This window comes from Ranitomeya imitator, chromosome 3 (genome assembly GCF_032444005.1).
Source record: "Ranitomeya imitator isolate aRanImi1 chromosome 3, aRanImi1.pri, whole genome shotgun sequence".
NCBI lineage: Eukaryota > Metazoa > Chordata > Amphibia > Anura > Dendrobatidae > Ranitomeya > Ranitomeya imitator.
The window spans coordinates 88990071-89010318 of record NC_091284.1 but is presented as its reverse complement, the minus strand read 5'-3'; the positions used below and the strand labels follow the sequence as shown (position 1 = coordinate 89010318).

At 40.0% G+C, this 20248-nt stretch overlaps 1 protein-coding gene across 4 annotated transcripts in view; it reads left to right on the top strand.

The window, feature by feature from the left end:
- Window positions 1–20248, top strand: part of P2RX5 (purinergic receptor P2X 5) — a 105619-nt gene that overhangs the window by 50714 nt on the left and 34657 nt on the right. For all 4 annotated transcript variants that reach the window (XM_069761091.1, XM_069761093.1, XM_069761090.1 and 1 more), the window contains exons 2-3: window positions 14784–14934; window positions 15015–15086. In XM_069761091.1, coding sequence (XP_069617192.1) covers window positions 14784–14934; window positions 15015–15086 — 223 coding nt within the window. The remainder of the gene's footprint in view (window positions 1–14783; window positions 14935–15014; window positions 15087–20248) is intronic.

Here is a 20248-nt window from a genome sequence, read left to right as displayed (position 1 = left end):
CTTTAGTTCCCTTATCTAGATAATTTATAAAAATGTTGGACAACACTGGGGCCAGGACAGAGCCTTGTGGTACCCCACTTGAAACACATATCGAATTGGATGTGCAACCATTTATTACCATTCTTTGAGTACGATCCTTGTTGTTCCACTCTCCAGTCCTTTGGCGAGCAAACTGCCTTTTGCAGCACCAAATATTTCACATTTTGACTCATCAGTAAGAGCACCTGCTGCAATTTATCTACAACCCAGTTCCTATGTTTGGGTACATATTTGAGGCACTGAGCCTTGTTTCCATTATGTTATGCGGCACCCAAAGGCTATTAATTAAGGATTTTCCAGTAGTGGAAGAATAGCTTTTTAAATCTTATGAGCTCATAAAATGGTGAAGCATTGTCTATGAGATAATGTCTCATTTCCCACAGACTCGGAATCCACAATGCATCTAGTGAGGTGATTTATACCTGCTGTTAGAGAATTCTAAAAATAAACCAGATTCCTGGCCAATCACTAGTCATTAAAAACCTTTCCAAAAAAAATGTAAACGGGAACTGTGTCCTGCATTGCATATTAGCTAGCCTGTCATACTAGTACTGCGTAATCAATGCAGTAGAATCTTCTTTATTAAGGGACAGGTCATATTGATGAAAAGAGGTTGCTTGCAGAAGGAAATATAGAATTTTACCATGATCTTGTTGAATATTAGCCAGAATATGATTCAGAAAGTAAGAAAAAGTGCTGAGGTAAGGGAAGAAATTCATAGTAAATGTTATACTTGATGTTCTTTGCAGGTGAGAAGCATGGACGCATATACAGCAAAGGAGAGGGAACCAATTGTGAAAATGTTCTGGGAATGGCAGCATGGACTTTTCCCCTCAGTCCCACAGTGGCTGCATTAGGTGTATAACAATATGTATTGCAATGGCTCATTTAAACAATCCATTTATTGTATAGATGTACTTTACCTGATCTTCATGGTTACCTTTGCTGAACCCCCAGTGATTTGCTATTTTGGGGGACAATATAGGCATCTCTACATATTTCCACATATTTCACCATTCAAATGTATGTTTAACCATGTAACTCAGGGTCATGTTTAGTCCTCGAGGCAAGGATCTTATCTTTGGAGTTGCTCATTTCGAGAGTCCACTCACTCATTTTGAATTCAATCTATTGAAATAGGATAAATGCTCAGTTGACTAAGCGTAAGGACAAGGGATGAGTGGACCCGTGGATGTTCGAACTTTAGTTCTTGGTTCAAAGTTCGGTTTGGGTACCAGAACTCTACCCGAACTTGAACCCGAGCCCCATAGAAATCAATGGGGACCTGAACTTTGTTACTGCAAAATGGTTCTAATAAGGGCTAGAAAGCTGTCAAGTGAAGCAGAGTACTGCCATAGAATCTCTCTCAACACTAAAATGGACTTGTGGGAGAAGTCCGTGTTCAGAATTCAGCACCAGACACTAGGCGTCCTGTACAAATCCCCACCCTTACAGTTCAGGTTTGCTGATCTCTAGTAAGTACCATATATTTCCTACTAAATCTTGATGAAATTAAAAAGAAGTAGAAAATCCTTTTACAAAGGCTCGCTAAAGGAAAGGTTTCCCACATTTGATTATATGAAATCCCCTCCAATATATATATTGCTCAAAGAGGTAGTCACAGGAACACTTTCCATTTAAAGTTTGAACTGACTTATTAAAAACATACTGCATAAACCAGTGTGAAATTAGATTACCAAATGCAGCCCTTCTGGCATAACGGGAAACACAAAATAGCAAACAGTACAGTCTGTGTGACTGTGGGGTTTTCGCCCTCAAAGAGAATTCAACCATGTTTGTTTTCCCTAACACGGGCACAGCTCTGGAGATCTTATCTCCAGACACACCGAACTCTGAATGAGTCTAAAGGCTCCACATTTACCATCTGGACCACATCCTGGGGTGGAGATATGGTGAACAGCCTCCCACCCACTCTTCACTGTCCACAAGACCCAGTCCTTAATATGGCTGATGAACCCCTCTCAGCACATAGTGTGCTGGAGCATTTTACCAGGTTCATATTGATGAGGCTAACATCCTCAGTGACATACATCTCGCCTTCACTATTTTACCAGTGCCTTCTCACATATCTCCTCCCTCTGTCCAAAGCCGGGGGTTTTGGCACTTTCAGTCACTAAATAGGGAAGTCCAGACAGGGCATCTGTGTTACCGCGTAGTTTTCCAGGCCTGTGCTCCACATGGAAGCTGACCTCTGACCCACAACATGCAGTACTTCTGTTGCAGTCACATGTGTTCCCTGGGAACACTGCCCGCACTTCTAACACCAAATGTAACAATGCTACTCCCTTGGTCGTGATATGAGTTATCACAAGAACTGTTTTTATTAAAAAGTCCTGCTCGTTTATTACAGTCCTCATTAACCACATCACAGGAAACTAAGATACAGCTTTTGTATGGCACAACGTGAAACATAAAGTAAAAAATCCACGCAATAGTGCTGGTTTGCCCACTTGGCACAGAGTCCAGCTTCTTGAGTCTTTTAGCAAAGCCACACAATCCAGGAGGTCTGCAACCTCCACACACACTGATTTGTGTGAGACAAACGCCTCATTTTACAAAGTGATCCACACCTATGGTTGGAGATATGGTGAGCAGATATCTCTCCCAACTCTTCAGCTGGTCATAATCAATGTTTTATGGATGATTAAACCTTTTAGTCCTATATGTACTAAAGCATTCCAATCCCCTATGTGTCTAACAGCCACCATATAATATCTATATTGTAAGGTGGCTGTTAGATAGATTTGAAATAGCAGAGAATTCTCAAATGCTGGTTCCATTTTCATATGTGTTTTATGTTTAAGTGTTTCTATTGATTATCTGAATTAACAGCGGATGTGAACCCTACAGACCGAAAGTAGGAAGGACTGACATTTGGATTTTGACATATCCAATAAATAAAGCTTTATTATTAACGTGATTAATTTAAAGTTTTATTTACTTTTTTTGGCACAGTAAAATTATAGTATTTTTCCTTTGACGTCACTTGGGGAAATAAAACAAAAATAGCAATAAACCTGATACCATGTTCCCACTCACATGCAAAGTGGCTTGTAAAGTTTGTACAGGGTCTCAGTGGCTTTATGCAAATACAGTCTGTACATTTATCACTGGTGAAAATTGATCCAGATTTCCCATTTCTTAGCATTGTGCATGTCCTACAAGTAAGCTTGTATCAGGCCAAAAAGCCAACCGCAGTGATTAAGTGAATGGTCTTGGGAAGATTGCAGACTCTTAATTTATTTCTTTTGACTGCCAAGATGATATTTAATTATGACAACCCTTGGGCTTTAACCAAGTTACATATTATAAAGTATTCACATTTCTGTGTAAAAATATTGCACCTAGCTTATGAACATTATGGCATTGTTCTCCATTATGCTGCCAGAGACTGAAATAGCCAAAATAGGGATACGACTTATATGGCTTATCTCTTACGGTTATGTCATAATTATTTCTGTTCTTAAAGGTAGAATATTCTCTATACTTTTTAAATAGTTTGCTGATTCCTCCCTTGTTGACATTCTTAAAATTTTAAAGCAAACTTGTCAACTTTTCTGAAACCTTCAGGAGGCTACCAGAAAAAGTGGAGACCTCCCAGGGCCCTAACTGAAGCCAGAGATTTTCTTGTGTGTAACATAAGATTGCTGCATGGTCAGATGGTGTCCAATGGCATAGTTAGAGGCATAACATAGGGTATTTGTACGGCTTATAGATAACCTACTATAAATAAGTAGATTATCTTTTCAAACACATTACATTCGCTGATGTACATAGACAGGGCTGCCTGAATGTCATCATTTTTTTTTAATGCTACCATGGACATTCGTGTTTTAATGGATTAAAAATAAAGATGGACCTTACCAGACAGATGTGCCGAATTCCTTTCCCTCTCCAGTGTTAGTCCCCAGGGTAAATTTATTTTGCTAACCCCAGATCTCCTACATTTAAGTTTCATTTATGTAGAGCTCTGTGCACAAGTATCGTTCTATTGCCCCAAACATGTGTCACAAACTAGTAGACCTCTTGTAACTGCCTACAGTGGTCATTCATCTATACTGACAAGCAAAAGAGTAACAATGTTTTGAACTTTTGACTTTCAGGCTCCATATCTCACCATCCACTACAGCTTGGAATGTGAACCCATCATCATTTTATAGACAATCATCTTGGCTATCTCATACATAAATTTGCCTTTCAGCTATTCAGTATATGATTAGTTGTGGAGATTCTTGTCATGTCAATGCATTGTTTCTCTTTGGTTCCTGGTGGTGGAAAAATATTTTTCTTATTATATTCTACAAATTACAACCTGTTCTCACATTCCGTAATTGCTCAGTGTGTCAGAATAAGTTGATTCCCAAGTGAAAGGTCACTTCTTCGAAGAGCAACCATGAAGATTTACCAAAAAAACAGAAACAGCATCATCCGGCTCATCGATAGCAGTCTCTCATCCAAGAAAATTGCCAAACTGCATCATGTGAGTGCCATGACAGTTGAAAGAATACGAAATCAAGTCCGTCCATCTATTCAAAAGCAAATAAGTGGACGTTTAGGCAAAATATTGGAGTAACAATGTTGGCTCAGCAGAAGGTTTATCAGTTCTGACGCATAAAACAATGTTGTGGAGGTGGCTTGTATGCTTTGAAATAGTGAGATCACAGCGGTCTATGCAAGCACCATGTGAAGCACAATACACAAGTTTGGAATGGTGACCCGAAAAATGTGAAGAAACCTGAACTTCAATATCGTTATAACAAGCGTCGGCTTGAGTTTCCAAAAAAGTACAAAAAGTGGATAGTAGAAGATAGATTTGAAGTAATGAAATGAAAGTCAATAGACTAAGCTTTGATTGGTGCAAATCGGTCTGGAAGAAACAAGGGAAAAAGGGGCTAACGGATTGAGAAATTGAAGGAACTCTCAAGATCGGTGGAGGAAGCCTGATGATATGGGGATGTTTCACAGCCAAAAGCATTGAATACTTGACCAAGATCGATGGTGTTATCTATGCTGAGCTATATGCAAGTATCCTACAAGACAAGCTACAGTTAGGTCCATATATATTTGGACAGAGACAACATTTTTCTAATTTTGGTTATAGACATTACCACAATGAATTTTAAACAAAACAATTCAGATGCAGTTGAAGTTCAGACTTTCAGCTTTCATTCGAGGGTATACACATTAAAATTGGATGAAGGACTTAGGAGTTTCAGCTCCTTAACATGTGCCACCCTGATTTTAAAGGGACCAAAATTAATTGGACAATTGAATCCAAAGCTGTTTCATGGAAAGGTGTGGGCAATCCCTTCGTTATGTAATTCTCGATTAAACAGATAAAAGGCCTGGAGTTGATTTGAGGTGTGGTGCTTGCATTTGGAAGATTTTGCTGTGAAGTAAACATGCGGTCAAAAGAGCTCTCCATGCAGGTGAAACAAGCCATCCTTAAGCTGTGAAAACAAAAAAAAAACATCCCGAGAAATTGCTACAATATTAGGAGTGGCAAAATCTACAATTTGGTACATCCTGAGAAAGAAAGAAAGCACTGGTGAACTCATCAATGCAAAAAGTCCTGGGCGCCCACGGAAGACAACAGTGGTGGATGATCGCAGAATAATCTCCATGGTGAAGAGAAACCCCTTCACAACAGCCAACCAAGTGAACAACACTCTCCAGGAGGTCGGCGTATCAATATCCAAATCTACCATAAAGAGAAGACTGCATGAAAGTAAATAGAGGGTTCACTGCACGGTGCAAGCCACTCATAAGCATCAAGAATAAAAAGGCTAGACTGGACTATGCTAAAAAACATCTAAAAAAGCCAGCACAGTTCTGGAAGAACTTTCTTTGGACAGATGAAACCAAGATCAACCTCTACCAGAATGATGGAAAGAGAAAAGTATGGCGAAGGCGTGGTACAGCTCATGATCCAAAGCATACCACATCATCTGTAAAACACGGCGGAGGCAGTGTGATGGCTTGGGCATGCATGGCTGCCGGTGGCACTGGGTCACTAGTGTTTATTGATGATGTGACACAGGACAGAAGCAGCCGAATGAATTCTGAGGTATTCAGAGCCGCCATACTGTGTGCTCAGATCCAGCCAAATGCTGCCAAACTGATTGGTCGTCGTTTCATACTACAGATGGACAATGACCCAAAACATAAAGCCAAAGCAACCCAGGAGTTTATTAAAGCAAAGAAGTGGAATATTCTTGAATGGCCAAGTAAGTCACCTGATCTCAACCCAATTGAGCATGCATTTCACTTGTTAAAGACTACTCTTCAGACAGAAAGGCCGACAAACAAACAGCAACTGAAAACCACCGCAGTGAAGGCCTGGCAGAGCATCAAAAAGGAGGAAACACAGCGTCTGGTGATGTCCAGGAGTTCAAGACTTCAGGCAGTCATTACCAACAAAGGGTTTTCAACCAAGTACTAAAAATGAACATTTTATTTAAAATTATTGAATCTGTCCAATTACTTTTGGTCCCTTTAAAAACAGGGTGGCACATGTTAAGGAGCTGAAACTCCTAAACCCTTCATCCAATTTTAATGTGGATACCCTCAAATGAAAGCTGAAAGTCTGAACTTCAACTGCATCTGAATTGTTTTGTTTAAAATTCATTGTGGTAATGTCTATAACCTAAATTAGAAAAATGTTGTCTCTGTCCAAATATATATGGACCTAACTGTATATCACACACTCGAGAACTATGGGTATGAAAAGGACGACATAGTGTTCCAGCAGGTCAACGATCAGTAGGCATCAACTTTGGGAAAGTGTGCAAGAAACCTGAGCTCAGATTTCGGTAGACACATATTTGAATCTGATCAAGAGCATGCCCAGAAGGATTCAGGCAGTGTTGAAAGACAAAGGTGGATTTACAAAATACTAACAAAATAATAAAAATTAACATTTAGATTTTTAGGAGCAAACGGTAAAAATGCAGTGACACGACAAGATTCTGCATAATTACTCATATCCAAATTGGTGTAAGTCAAATTGATGTATGAGACAGCCAAGATGATTGTCTATAAAATGATGGTGGGTTCACATTCGAAGCAAAAGTGGTTGGTGAGATATGGAGCCTGAAAGTCAAGAGTTCAAAACATTGTTACCCTTTTGCTCATTAGTGTAGATCAGATAATTTTATTTTTTCTTCCCTGCTTTGGTAACTTTTATTTAACCCAAACATAAACAGATAAACAGAAAGGGAAAATGTTCCATATGATTTCTTATCTCTATTATGTTATTTTTATTTTTTGTTCTCTACTGCTCATAATATCTGTAACTAAGCATAGCAGAAAAACCACAAGCACCATTTTTCTTGAAGATGGTAATGAGAGTTCTGGTTCTTTGTGTGCAGCCCCTCATAGTAGACTCCTAGGCTATTCAGCATTACTATTAGGTTGATCAGAAAAATTATTCTGACAGATTTTTTTACATAAGTAACCAAGTCTTTTAGAACAATTATTCTTAAAAATGAGAGAATAGATTCACATGACACTGGCCCAGTGGCCACTCCGCAATCCGTGGCAGCCACACCGATGCTTTACAAATTGACACCTACTGCCAGATCCTCTTTTGATTTGTAGTCAATCACGTGTGCGTCATGCCATAACGATGATGTCTGCTAACTCTTTCATTCATCTCTATGCATTCTAATAATCCTAGGATTACATGGGTCCATCATCTTCTCAGTTACTACCAGCCCATTTTGTTTCAACGGTTGTCCCTACCATTGCGTGTACAATTGGTCAACTCCTATCGCAGAGATCTGGATATTGTTGACCGCGGTTATGTTGTGCAAAGATTCATTATTTTCTCCAGCAGTAATTAATGGGTATTTCCCCACAAAATCCAAAGAGAAGGATAAACAAGCAAAGAAGAAAATTAAGAAAGTGGAAGCAGTCGTCATAGCAGGAAACTGTTCAAAAGAGAGAAAAAGAAATCTGAAAAGGAGAAGAAAAAAAAGGACTTAGAATTAGGAAAGCAAGATGTTGGCACAAAAAAGGGAAATTAAACATCTAAAGATGAAAAGGTTCCAAAAAGAGGAAGAAGATGGCAGAAGAGAAATTAAAATAGAGTAACGAGCTAACTGAAAGAGATGATAGATAATTTCTCTATTGGTTGGCTCTGGCGTTTACATTTTGGAAAACATGCACAGAAACATTGCAGCTGAGATAACATCTATGCAGAAGTTACTGATAGGATGTGTTCAGTTGTTTGTATAGATATGTCTTTTTTTAGCAGATTTATGCAGATTATTAACAGTGGTCTAATGGTTCACGTGACCATGTTACTGATAGTGTAAGGCCAGGCTGTACTGTCTCTAAAACGTCCTCTAAAATAGATATCCTATTATTTGACAGGACAGGCACAGACTGGGCTTCCTTCAGGTTTTCCTGTTTCTTCCCGCACACCAAACACACATACTGATAGGGATTGTGAGCCGCAATGGGGGCAGAGATGTCGATGTCTGTCAAGAGCTGCGAAATTAATGGTGCTAAATAAGCAAGTGAAATAAATCAATAAAATGTTTCAACCTTTGCATACACTGAATTATTCTCTTGTAGGATTTAACACCTTTAATGTTTTCAGCGACCACACAGTAAATCACTCAAATTCCTTCCATGTATAGCTGATCCTGACACGTTCTTGTGTTGAGCAGGTTGAGCCAGTTTTGGAGTCGGGATGGGTAAAATAATGTTAATTAGCGTATTCATCAGAGAAAGAAGGAAGCGTTATATTAGGCAAGTGTGAGTGTAACATATTACTCATAGTTCGTAGGAATATTCATCCACAAACAGCCATGAATCAGTCCAAATTCACACATTTGTGTGTTTTTTAAAAAAAATCACGGCACATAAATGTAAAACAGATAGCTTCTGTGTCGTGTCCGCTCATAACACGAACCCACTTAGACGCCTGTATGAGATTCGTCGACATAACGAACCAAACTCAGACATTTTTTTTCATTGATCTAGAAAAAAAAGAGAATGTCTGAATGCACCAATAGGATAATGTGTACATCATGTCCTTTAAAAAAATGAATAGCACATCTATGGGGAAATCAGAAGGAGGGTAACTCGTAATATAATTGGATTTTTCAGTTAATTTTAATTCTGATTATATATAGTACCATTTACAGTATATACTATATATTGTATAATTATTTCATTTGTAATTTATTTTATTTATCTAGATTAATGGTGTATTCATCCTTTTTAGGTCAATCTTTTTCAACGTTATTAGCTACCCATAGACATGTTGTTGGCTTAATTAAAGATTATTTACTGTCCTATAAAGTAAATATCTGCATTTTTACCATCAGGTGATATCACTGTCTGCAATATTATTATCAGTGGCGTAAGTAGAGTCTGATTGATATGTGCACCCTCCATCCTGGTATATATGTCCCTCATCCTGGCCCCATCCTGGTATATGTCCCTTATCCTAGTCCCTAACCTGGTATATATCCCCCATCCTGGTACATACTGTATGTCCCCCATTCTGCCGTGGTTCTTTCATGTATGAAAAAAATAAATCATTATACTCACCAGGGGCATACATAGAAGTCAGGGGGCCCCACAGCAGAAGAATAATGCACTCCCCATAGTCCTCCATATAATATAACGCATCCCCATAGTCCTCCATATAGTAGAATGCATCTCATAGTCATCCATATAATATGCTGCACAGTCTATAGTCCTCCATGTATGTAGTATAATGCACAGTCCTTACTCATCCATAAGTCATAATGCACAGCCCATGGTCATCCATAAAGTATAATGCAGAGCCCATATTCATCCACAGTAGTATGGCCACTGATTTAAAACAAATAAATACTCACCTTCCCTGTACTCCCCTGCCACGTGATGTCCTCTTCAGAAGCGGGGAGTTGATGGTCACGTGACCCTCTGGGCCCGGTCGCTGCGTCTACCTCTGCGACTGTGGTCGTTGTGCCACTTTGTCAAGTGCTGACTTATTCCTCAATACTTTGCAATTAATCAGAGGAAACAGGCACAGAAGAACTCAGCCAATGATAGTAAGAAATTGTTATCAATTAAAACAAGGTGAGTAAGGACCTGGCTTGGAAGCTTGCAATCGATAAGGAAATAAGCGTGACACATCAAGTAAAAAAAAGTGATTGTTTTACACAACGGTGAAGAGAGAGACAATAGGATCCACGGCAGCTAAAAGTATCTTCTCTTTTAATACATCACATAATACAGGGAGAAAGCAATGTTTCGACCTTACAAAATAGATAGGTCTTTATGAAGCCATGGATTGTTGTCGCTCTCTTCACCTTTGGACCTTATGGAAGATTGGAATCATTCTCTTTTTAGATTACTTGACTTGCAGCCACACTACCAGATATCAGTTTAAGTGTGGTGAGGTGTTGTCCCAAACTTGATATTTTTCTGTTTTACACAATGATCCAGTCATCTATAAGTAAAAAAATAAAACAAGATGGTACACATAAGAGTGGTTCTACATGGTGACTTTGGCCATGACACAGGTTGAGAGCCCAAAGATCACTTTGTCATTGTCACATTGCAGCATAATACAGGTGAATATGTGACTCACAAAGTCCTGAGATCGCAACAAGCAATTTGCAAAGAATCTAACTAGTTTTCACTTTTTGAGACTTATCTGTCGCAGTACCCGAGGGATCATACTGCAACCTCGTTGACTGGCCTTACATTGTGATGTGACAAATACACAAAGTGATCTTTTACCTTGTGGCCAAAGTCCTCCATCTAGCCCCAGCCTAAAGTTGCGTGAGCTGGTCATAGGCCAATAATTGTGAATGCACAGATAAGGAGTGTACTGTAGGTCTAGGGGAGTACCGGTTCTTCTTGTTCAGGCCACCAACTAGAGAGCCATAGAGAGTATTTTATACCCACTAATGTTTCCTATTAAAAAAAAGTTTCTTAAAGGTTTGGATATTTACTTAACAGGCAGCTAGCTCCAGTAGGTGGCATGGAAGAGACAACTTTATTTCTTCCAGAAAAGAGATAATTTGCATATCTTTTTTTTCATGGACCATTGTCTGGCTTATTGAAATTCCCATGATATCTGGCAATGTCCAGCACAGGAAACAGTGCCCTCTCCTAGAGAGAACTTGTGCAGAGTGACAAACGTCTAGTAGACAGGTGTGGTAAGTTAGACTTATGGAAAATATTAGTCTTTAGATCCCTGACCCAGTCTAGAGCATGGGTAAGGTGGAAGAGAACCTTTTTGCAAAACTTGTAATGTAAGAAATCCACTGAAATATGTGATTTTCTCCATAGACGTTCAAACACTTCTAGAGAACCACTGTAAAAACGAATGCAATAACCTTCTATCATGATGGTGTTCTCTTTGCTATGAGATCACTGTAGTCCTTAGTCATTGGCAGAACATCACTGTATTTATGTCCCAGTTGTGACATCACTGAGTGCATTATCACTACTTTATTCCTGTTTATTCACTATGGTCGTGATATACAGTGGGGCAAAAAAGTATTTAGTCAGCAATAGTGCAAGTTCCACCACTTAAAAAGATGAGAGGCGTCTGTAATTTACATCATAGGTAGACCTCAACTATGGGAGACAAACTGAGAAAAAAAAATCCAGAAAATCACATTGTCTGTTTTTTTATCATTTTATTTGCATATTATGGTGGAAAATAAGTATTTGGTCAGAAACAAACAATCAAGATTTCTGGCTCTCACAGACCTGTAACTTCTTCTTTAAGAGTCTCCTCTTTCCTCCACTCATTACCTGTAGTAATGGCACCTGTTTAAACTTGTTATCAGTATAAAAAGACACCTGTGCACACCCTCAAACAGTCTGACTCCAAACTCCACTATGGTGAAGACCAAAGAGCTGTCAAAGGACACCAGAAACAAAATTGTAGCCCTGCACCAGGCTGGGAAGACTGAATCTGCAATAGCCAACCAGCTTGGAGTGAAGAAATCAACAGTGGGAGCAATAATTAGAAAATGGAAGACATACAAGACCACTGATAATCTCCCTCGATCTGGGGCTCCACGCAAAATCCCACCCCGTGGGGTCAGAATGATTACAAGAACGGTGAGCAAAAATCCCAGAACCACGCGGGGGGACCTAGTGAATGAACTGCAGAGAGCTGGGACCAATGTAACAAGGCCTACTATAAGTAACACACTACACCACCATGGACTCAGATCCTGCAGTGCCAGACGTGTCCCACTGCTTAAGCCAGTACATGTCCGGGCCCGTCTGAAGTTTGCTAGAGAGCATTTGGATGATCCAGAGGAGTTTTGGGAGAATGTCCTATGGTCTGATGAAACCAAACTGGAACTGTTTGGTAGAAACACAACTTGTCGTGTTTGGAGGAAAAAGAATACTGAGTTGCATCCATCAAACACCATACCTACTGTAAAGCATGGTGGTGGAAACATCATGCTTTGGGGCTGTTTCTCTGCAAAGGGGCCAGGACGACTGATCCGGGTACATGAAAGAATGAATGGGGCCATGTATCGTGAGATTTTGAGTGCAAACCTCCTTCCATCAGCAAGGGCATTGAAGATGAAACGTGGCTGGGTCTTTCAACATGACAATGATCCAAAGCACACCGCCAGGGCAACGAAGGAGTGGCTTCGTAAGAAGCATTTCAAGGTCCTGGAGTGGCCTAGCCAGTCTCCAGATCTCAACCCTATAGAAAACCTTTGGAGGGAGTTGAAAGTCCGTGTTGCCAAGCGAAAAGCCAAAAACATCACTGCTCTAGAGAAGATCTGCATGGAGGAATGGGCCAACATACCAACAACAGTGTGTGGCAACCTTGTGAAGACTTACAGAAAACGTTTGACCTCTGTCATTGCCAACAAAGGATATATTACAAAGTATTGAGATGAAATTTTGTTTCTGACCAAATACTTATTTTCCACCATAATATGCATATAAAATGTTAAAAAAACAGACAATGTGATTTTCTGGATTTTTTTTTCTCAGTTTGTCTCCCATAGTTGAGGTCTACCTATGATGTAAATTACAGACGCCTCTCATCTTTTTAAGTGGTGGAACTTGCACTATTGCTGACTGACTAAATACTTTTTTGCCCCACTGTATCACTATTTTTATTATACCATTATGTGTAACTAGATGGTGGCCCGATTCTAACGCATCGGGTATTCTAGCATATGTATGTATGTATGTATATAGCAGCCACATAGTATATAGCACAGACCACGTAGTATATAGGAGCCATGTAATATATAGCAGACGCGCAGTCTATAACACAGCCACGTAGTATATAACACAGCCTACGTAATATATAACACAGCCCACACAGTATATAACACTGCCCATGTAGTATATAACACTGCCCACGTAATATATAACACAGGCCACATAGTATATAGCAGCCACGCAGTATATAACACAGCCCACGCAGTATATAACACAGACCACATAGTATATAACACAGCTCACGCAGTATATAACACAGGCCACATAGTATATAATAGTATATAACACAGCCCACACAGTATATAACACTGGCCACATAGTATATAGCAGCCACGCAGTATATAACACAGCCCATGCAGTATATAACACAGCCCACATAGTATATAACACTGCCCACGTAGTATATAGCAGCCACGCAGTATATAACAGCACACGCAGTATATAACACAGGCCACATAGTATATAACACAGCCCATGCAGTATATAACACTGGCCACATAGTATATAGCAGCCACGCAGTATATAACACAGCCCACGTAGTATATAGCAGTGTGGGCACCATACCCCTGATAAAAAAAATAATTAAAATAAAAAATAGTTATATACTCACCCGCCAGTGTCCAGCGAAGCTGTCCCAATGCGACCGCTAAGTCTTCTGGGTAATTTCGCAATGCATCGCTGGGAACGGAAGCTGGCGGCAGCCGCGCGCGCAGCGGCGGACGACGGAAGGTGAGAATAGCAGGTATTTTGTTTTTTTATTATTTTTAACATTAGATCTTTTTACTATTGATGTTGCATAGGCAGCATCAATAGTAAAAAGTTGGTCACACAGGGTTAATAGCAGCGTTAACGGAGTGCTTTACCCGTGGCATAACGCAGTCCGTTAACGCTGCCATTAACCCTGAGTCAGCGCTGAATGGAGGGGAGTATGGAGTGGCGCCGGGCACTGACTGGATGGAAGTAGGGAGGGACTAATTCTCGGCCGGACTGTGCCCGTCGCTGGCGGCCGCGACCAATCAGCGACGCGGGATTTCCGTGACAGAAAGACAGACACACGGAAGTGCCCCTTAGACAATTATATAGTAGATATATATGCTTGGTGACATCACTGAAAGAATTATTACTGTGCAGTGACATCACTGTGTGCATTTCCAAGTACTGTATATACTGTATTTAGAAGGCTCTTAGTTTATAGAGTCACCTTGATGCTGGAGTGTAAGGTGACCCAGTGGGTTCTTCTGCCCATAAAAGGAAACCAGCACTAAAAATTACAAGTAAAATTGAGGTGTTCCTCTTACATATTTTTGTAAAAGTGCTAAAAATTTAACTTATTTCTCCATAGTAGTAGTTTTGTGCAGCTTTTCAGCCGTGTGTTCAAGTATTTGAATAAAGTGCTACCGAATTGTGTTTAATTCTTTAGGCCAGCTGGGCAACAGAACAGATTTATCTCAGAAGGCACCTCGAGCAATCACTTATATATGTTCCCATTTTTTGTCGGACAGGTGGGTGTTTGTGGTTAAAAAAGGTTATCAAGATACAGACACGTCCATACAAAGCTCTGTCATAACAAAGCTAAAGGGAGTTGCCTTCACAAACACCACTGAACTCGGGCCAAGACTTTGGGACGTGGTGGATTATGTTATACCGCCTCAGGTTGGTGTAACTAATATTCATTAAATTATGCAACTAGCAAAACCCAAAACATTGAATTTTTTTATTTTTCATTTTTTTAGGGTGAAAATGTGTTTTTTGTAGTAACAAATTTAATCGTCACCCCTAATCAAAGACAAGAAAAATGCCGGGAGGTAAGGAAAAAAATTATGCAAACGTTTGTGTATAAGCATGTACAATTAGGACGTGGTGCCCATCAGTACTTTGAAATTAAAATAAATGATTTCTTTTTTTCAGAGACCGTGCCATTCTTGTACACACAGTACAATATGTCTGGGTTCGCAGCTCAGAGTCATTCACTTCATTATTTTAATCATATCAATGTAAAAACTCCACTCTGCAGGGTAATTTTCATCTCTTTCATCCTCTTTACTCATTCCTTTGCAAGTTTGGTATTTTCTCATCCTACCTATAACATACACACTCCGGAAAAAAATTAGGTGAAAAATACAACAGACTTTATTATGCCATAAGATATGGCATCATTTATGCTCAATTACAATAATGTTCAATTAGTTAAATCGTCACATTTTCTAGACTAATAAAGTCCATTTTTGGAGTGCTGCCTGATATGAATATCTATCTATCTATCTATCTATCTAGCTATCTATCTATCTATCTACAGTACAGGCCAAAAGTTTGGACACACCTTCTCATTTAAGGATTTTTCTGTATTTTCATGACCACGAAAATTGTAAATTCACACTGAAGGCATCAAAACTATGAATTAACACATGTGGAATTAAATACTTAACAAAAATGTGTGAAACAAAATAGGTCTTATATTCTAGGTTCTTCAAGGTAGCCACCTTTTGCTTTGATGACTGCTTTGCACACTCTTGGCATTCTCTTAATGAGCTTCAAGAGGAAGTCACCGGAAATCGTCTGCCAACAATCTTGAAGGAGTTCCCAGAGATGCTTAGCCCTTGTTGGCCCTTTTGCCTTCACTCTGCGGTCCAGCTCACCCCAAACCATCTCGATTAGGTTCAGGTCTGGTGACTGTGGAGGCCAGGTCATCTGGCGTAGCACCCCATCACTCTCCTTCTTGGTCAAATAGCCCTTACACAGCCTGGAGGTGTGTTTGGGGTCATTGTCCTGTTGAAAAATAAATGATGGTCCAACTAAACGCAAACCGGATGGAATAGCATGTTGCTATTCCATAAAGAATACTGAGCTCCATATATTGCTCCATAAAGAATGAGTCGCATATATTGCTCCAAATAGTATAATGAACCCGATGTAATGCTCCAAACAGTATAATAAGCCCCAGATAATGCTCCATACAGTATAATGAGCCCCATATAATGTTCCATGCAGTATATGATGGGCCCCATATATTGCTCCAAACAGAATGGGCCCCATATATTGCTCCATATATAATGGGCCCCATAAGATGCTCCATATATAATGGGCCCTATATGTTGCTCCATATATAATGGGCCCCATATATGGTGTTCCAGTGTATGATGGGCCCCATATAATGCTCCATATATAATGGACCCCATATATGATGCTCCAATGTATGATGGGCCCCATATATGATGCTCCAGTGTATGATGGGTCCCATATAATGTTCCATATATATGATGCTTCAGTGTAAATAATGGGCCCCCTATGATGGTCCTCATATATTGCTCTAAACATTAAAAAAATGAAATACTCACCTCTCCTCGTTGGCCATGGCTCTTCTCCGGACTCCTTAGTGTCGGCATCTTCTGATTCTCTGCGCTGTAACTGTTCAGGGAGAAGGCGCACACTAATTATGTCATCGCGCCCTCTGAACTTAAACATTACAGTCAAAAGACATGGAAGAAGCCGCAGCTGAGGAACTGGGAGAGGTAAGCATTGCAAGTACCGGGGCCCTGAGTAAGCGGGGGGGCAACTCATGGGTGCCGGAACTGGCACAGGCATCGGGCCCCATAGCGCCCTGCCTGCTCTTGGCCCCAGCACTTGCCCTGGTGCAAAGGGTGCTGAGGCCAGCCTTGCCCAAATGCCAGTGGCGAGCATATTTACCAAAACGGAGTGGTCAACACAGAACAGCTGAGACCATTTAGATTGGAGATCTTCAGGAGTGCAACTGAACTGATAACACACTGCAATGTTAGAGCAAGGAAAACCTGCACTGTTTAATAGGACAGTGAAGCAGATCTAATCAGTGAAGGAGTTCGTAAAAACAGGCGCCATGCTCTTCCGGTCCCACTCTGTCGTGTTATCCCCATGACAGCCTTATCGCTTCTGAGACACAGATCATGGAATCCAGTTAATGGTCAATTCTCATTTTTTATGAGATAACAACACGTTTGCCCACCACAGTAGAAAGAAAGCATTCCCAATGGCCTCATTTCTCTTCCATCTCTTAATAAAAAATTTTTTGGAGTAGTCTCTGCTCATACGTCAGGGTCCCTTGTGTATTCAATCTCTATTATACACAGTTACGCCTTTCCCACTGCCAGATTTATTTGAGCCTTGGTCCACTCAATAGTGTCCATGCCAGATCAGACATGGTCAATTAGGTTTCTTGGTCTTTATTGGCTCTGGCATGAAATTCAATAATTCCTCAGAATAGGGTCAGAGAAAAATATCTAGGCCAAATAGACATGTTTAAGGCTCAGGGCACACCATGCAGATACACGGTTAATATGTGTATGGTTATGTGATGCTATTGAAAAAAGTACTGCATGCATTTTACGACTGTGGTTCTGTATTGTGTTCAAAAAATGTGGTTTCCTTATAAAGCATCTCTCCTCAATTAGACATCACATTAACATAGTAACATAGTTATTAAGGTTGAAGGAAGACTTTAAGTTCATCTAGTTCAACCCATAGCCTAACCTAACATGCCCTAACATGTTGATCCAGAGGAAGGCAAAAAAACACCCCATGCGGCAAATAGTAAGCTCCACATTGGGGAAAACAATTCCTTCCCGACTCCACATACGGCAATCAGACTAGTTCCCTGGATCACCGCCCTATCAAGGAATTTAATATATATAACATGTAACATTCTACTTTTCAAGAAAGGCATCCAGTCCCCTCTTAAATTTAAGTAATGAATCACTCATTACAACTCATACGGCAGAGAGTTCCATAGTCTCACTGCTCTTACAGTAAAGAACCCGCGTCTGTTATTATTCTTAAACCTTCTTTCCTCCAGACGTAGAGGATGCCCCCTTGTCCCTGTCTCATGTCTATGATTAAAAAGATCATCAGAAAGGCCTTTGTACTGTCCCCTCATATACTTATACATTAAAATAAGATCACCCCTTAGCCTTCGTTTTTCCAAACTAAATAACCCCAAGTGTAATAACCTATCTTGGTATTGCAGCCCCCCCAGTCCTCTAATAACCTTGGTCGCTCTTCTCTGCACCCGCTCTAGTTCAGCTATGTCTTTCTTATACACCGGAGACCAGAACTGTGCACAGTATTCTAAGTGTGGTCGAACTAGTGACTTGTATAGAGGTAAAATTATGTTCTCCACATGAGCATCTATGCCTCTTTTAATGCATCCCATTATCTTATTTGCCTTTGTAGCAGCTGCCTGACACTGACCACTAAATTTGAGTTTGTCATCCACCCATACACCCAGGTCTTTTCATTGACGGTTTTGCGCAGAGTTTTAGAATTAAGTACATAGTTATACATCTTATTACTTCTACCCAAGTGCATGACCTTACATTTATCCCCATTGAAGCTCATTTGCCATTTGTCAGCCCAAGCTTCTAGTTTACATATCATCCTGTAATATAAAATTGTCCTCCTCTGTATTGATTACCCTGCAGAGTTTAGTGTCATCTGCAAATACTGAAATTCCACTCTGTATGCCCCCTACAAGGTCATTAATAAATATGCAAAAAAGAAGATGGCCCAATACTGACCCCAGTGGTACCCCACTGCTAACCGCTACCCAGTCCGAGTGTGCTCCATTAATAACCACCCTTTATTTCCTATCCCTGAGCCAGCTCTTAACCCACTTACACATATTTTCCCCTATCCCCTTTATTCTCATTTTATGTATCAACCTTTTGTGTGGCACCGTATCAAAAGCTTTTGAAAAGTCCATATACAGTACGTCCATTTGGTTCCCTTGGTCCAGTGCGAAACTTACCTCTTCATAGAAATTGATCAGATTTGTCTGACAGGAATGGTCCCTAGTAAACCCATGCTGATATTGGGTCATGAGGTTATTCCACTTCAGATACTCCAGTATAGCATCCCTTAGAATGCCCTCCAGGATTTTACCCACAGTAGAGGTTAAGCTTACTGGCCTATAATTTCCGAGTTCAGATTTTGTCCCCTTTTTGAATATTGGCACCACATTTGCTATACGCCAGTCCTGTGGTACAGACCCTGTTATTATGGATTCTTTAAAGATTAAAAATAATGGTCTATCAATGACTGTACTTAATTCCTGCAGTACTCGGGGGTGTATCCCATCCGGGCCTGGAGATTTGTCAATTTTAGTGATTTTTAGACGCCGCTGTACTTCCTGCTGGGTTAAGCAGGTCAGATTTAATGGGGAATTTTTGTTATCACTGATCATATTGTCTGCCATGGGATTTACTTGTGTAAATACTGATGAAAAAAAGTCATTTAGCATATTGGCTTTTTCCTCATCCTCATCCACCACTTCACCCAGACTATTTTTAAGGGGGCCAACACTATCATTTTTTAGTTTCTTACTATTTACGTAGTTAAAGAATATTTTGGGATTATTTTTACTCTCTCTCTGGCAATGAGTCTCTCTGTCTCAATCTTTGCTGCCTTGATTTGCTTTTTACAGAATTTATTTATTTTTCTGTATTTATTTAATGCCTCATCACTACCTACTTCCTTTAATTCTCTAAATGCTTTCTTTTTGTCCCTTATTGCGCCCCTTACAGCTCTATTTAGCCATATTGGTTTCCTCCTATTTCTAGTATGTTTATTCCCATACGGTATATACTGTGCACAGGTCCTATTGTGTACTTTTATGTCTCAGGATATCGTCCCAGTTAATTGCACCAAGATCATCTCTCATCCATTGGAAATTTGCCCTCCTGAAGTTTAGTGTCCTTGTAACCCCTCTACTACACATCTTATTGAAGGATACATGAAAACTTATTATTTTGTGATCACTATTCCCCAAGTGACCCTCAACCCTTATATTTGATATGCGGTCTGCCTGTTGGTTAATATTAGGTCTAGCAGTGCCCCCCTTCTTGTTGGGTCCTGAACCAGTTGTGAAAGGTAATTGTCTCTCATAGTTGTCAAAAACCAATTACCTTTGCTGGAACTGCAGGTTTCTGTTCCCCAATCT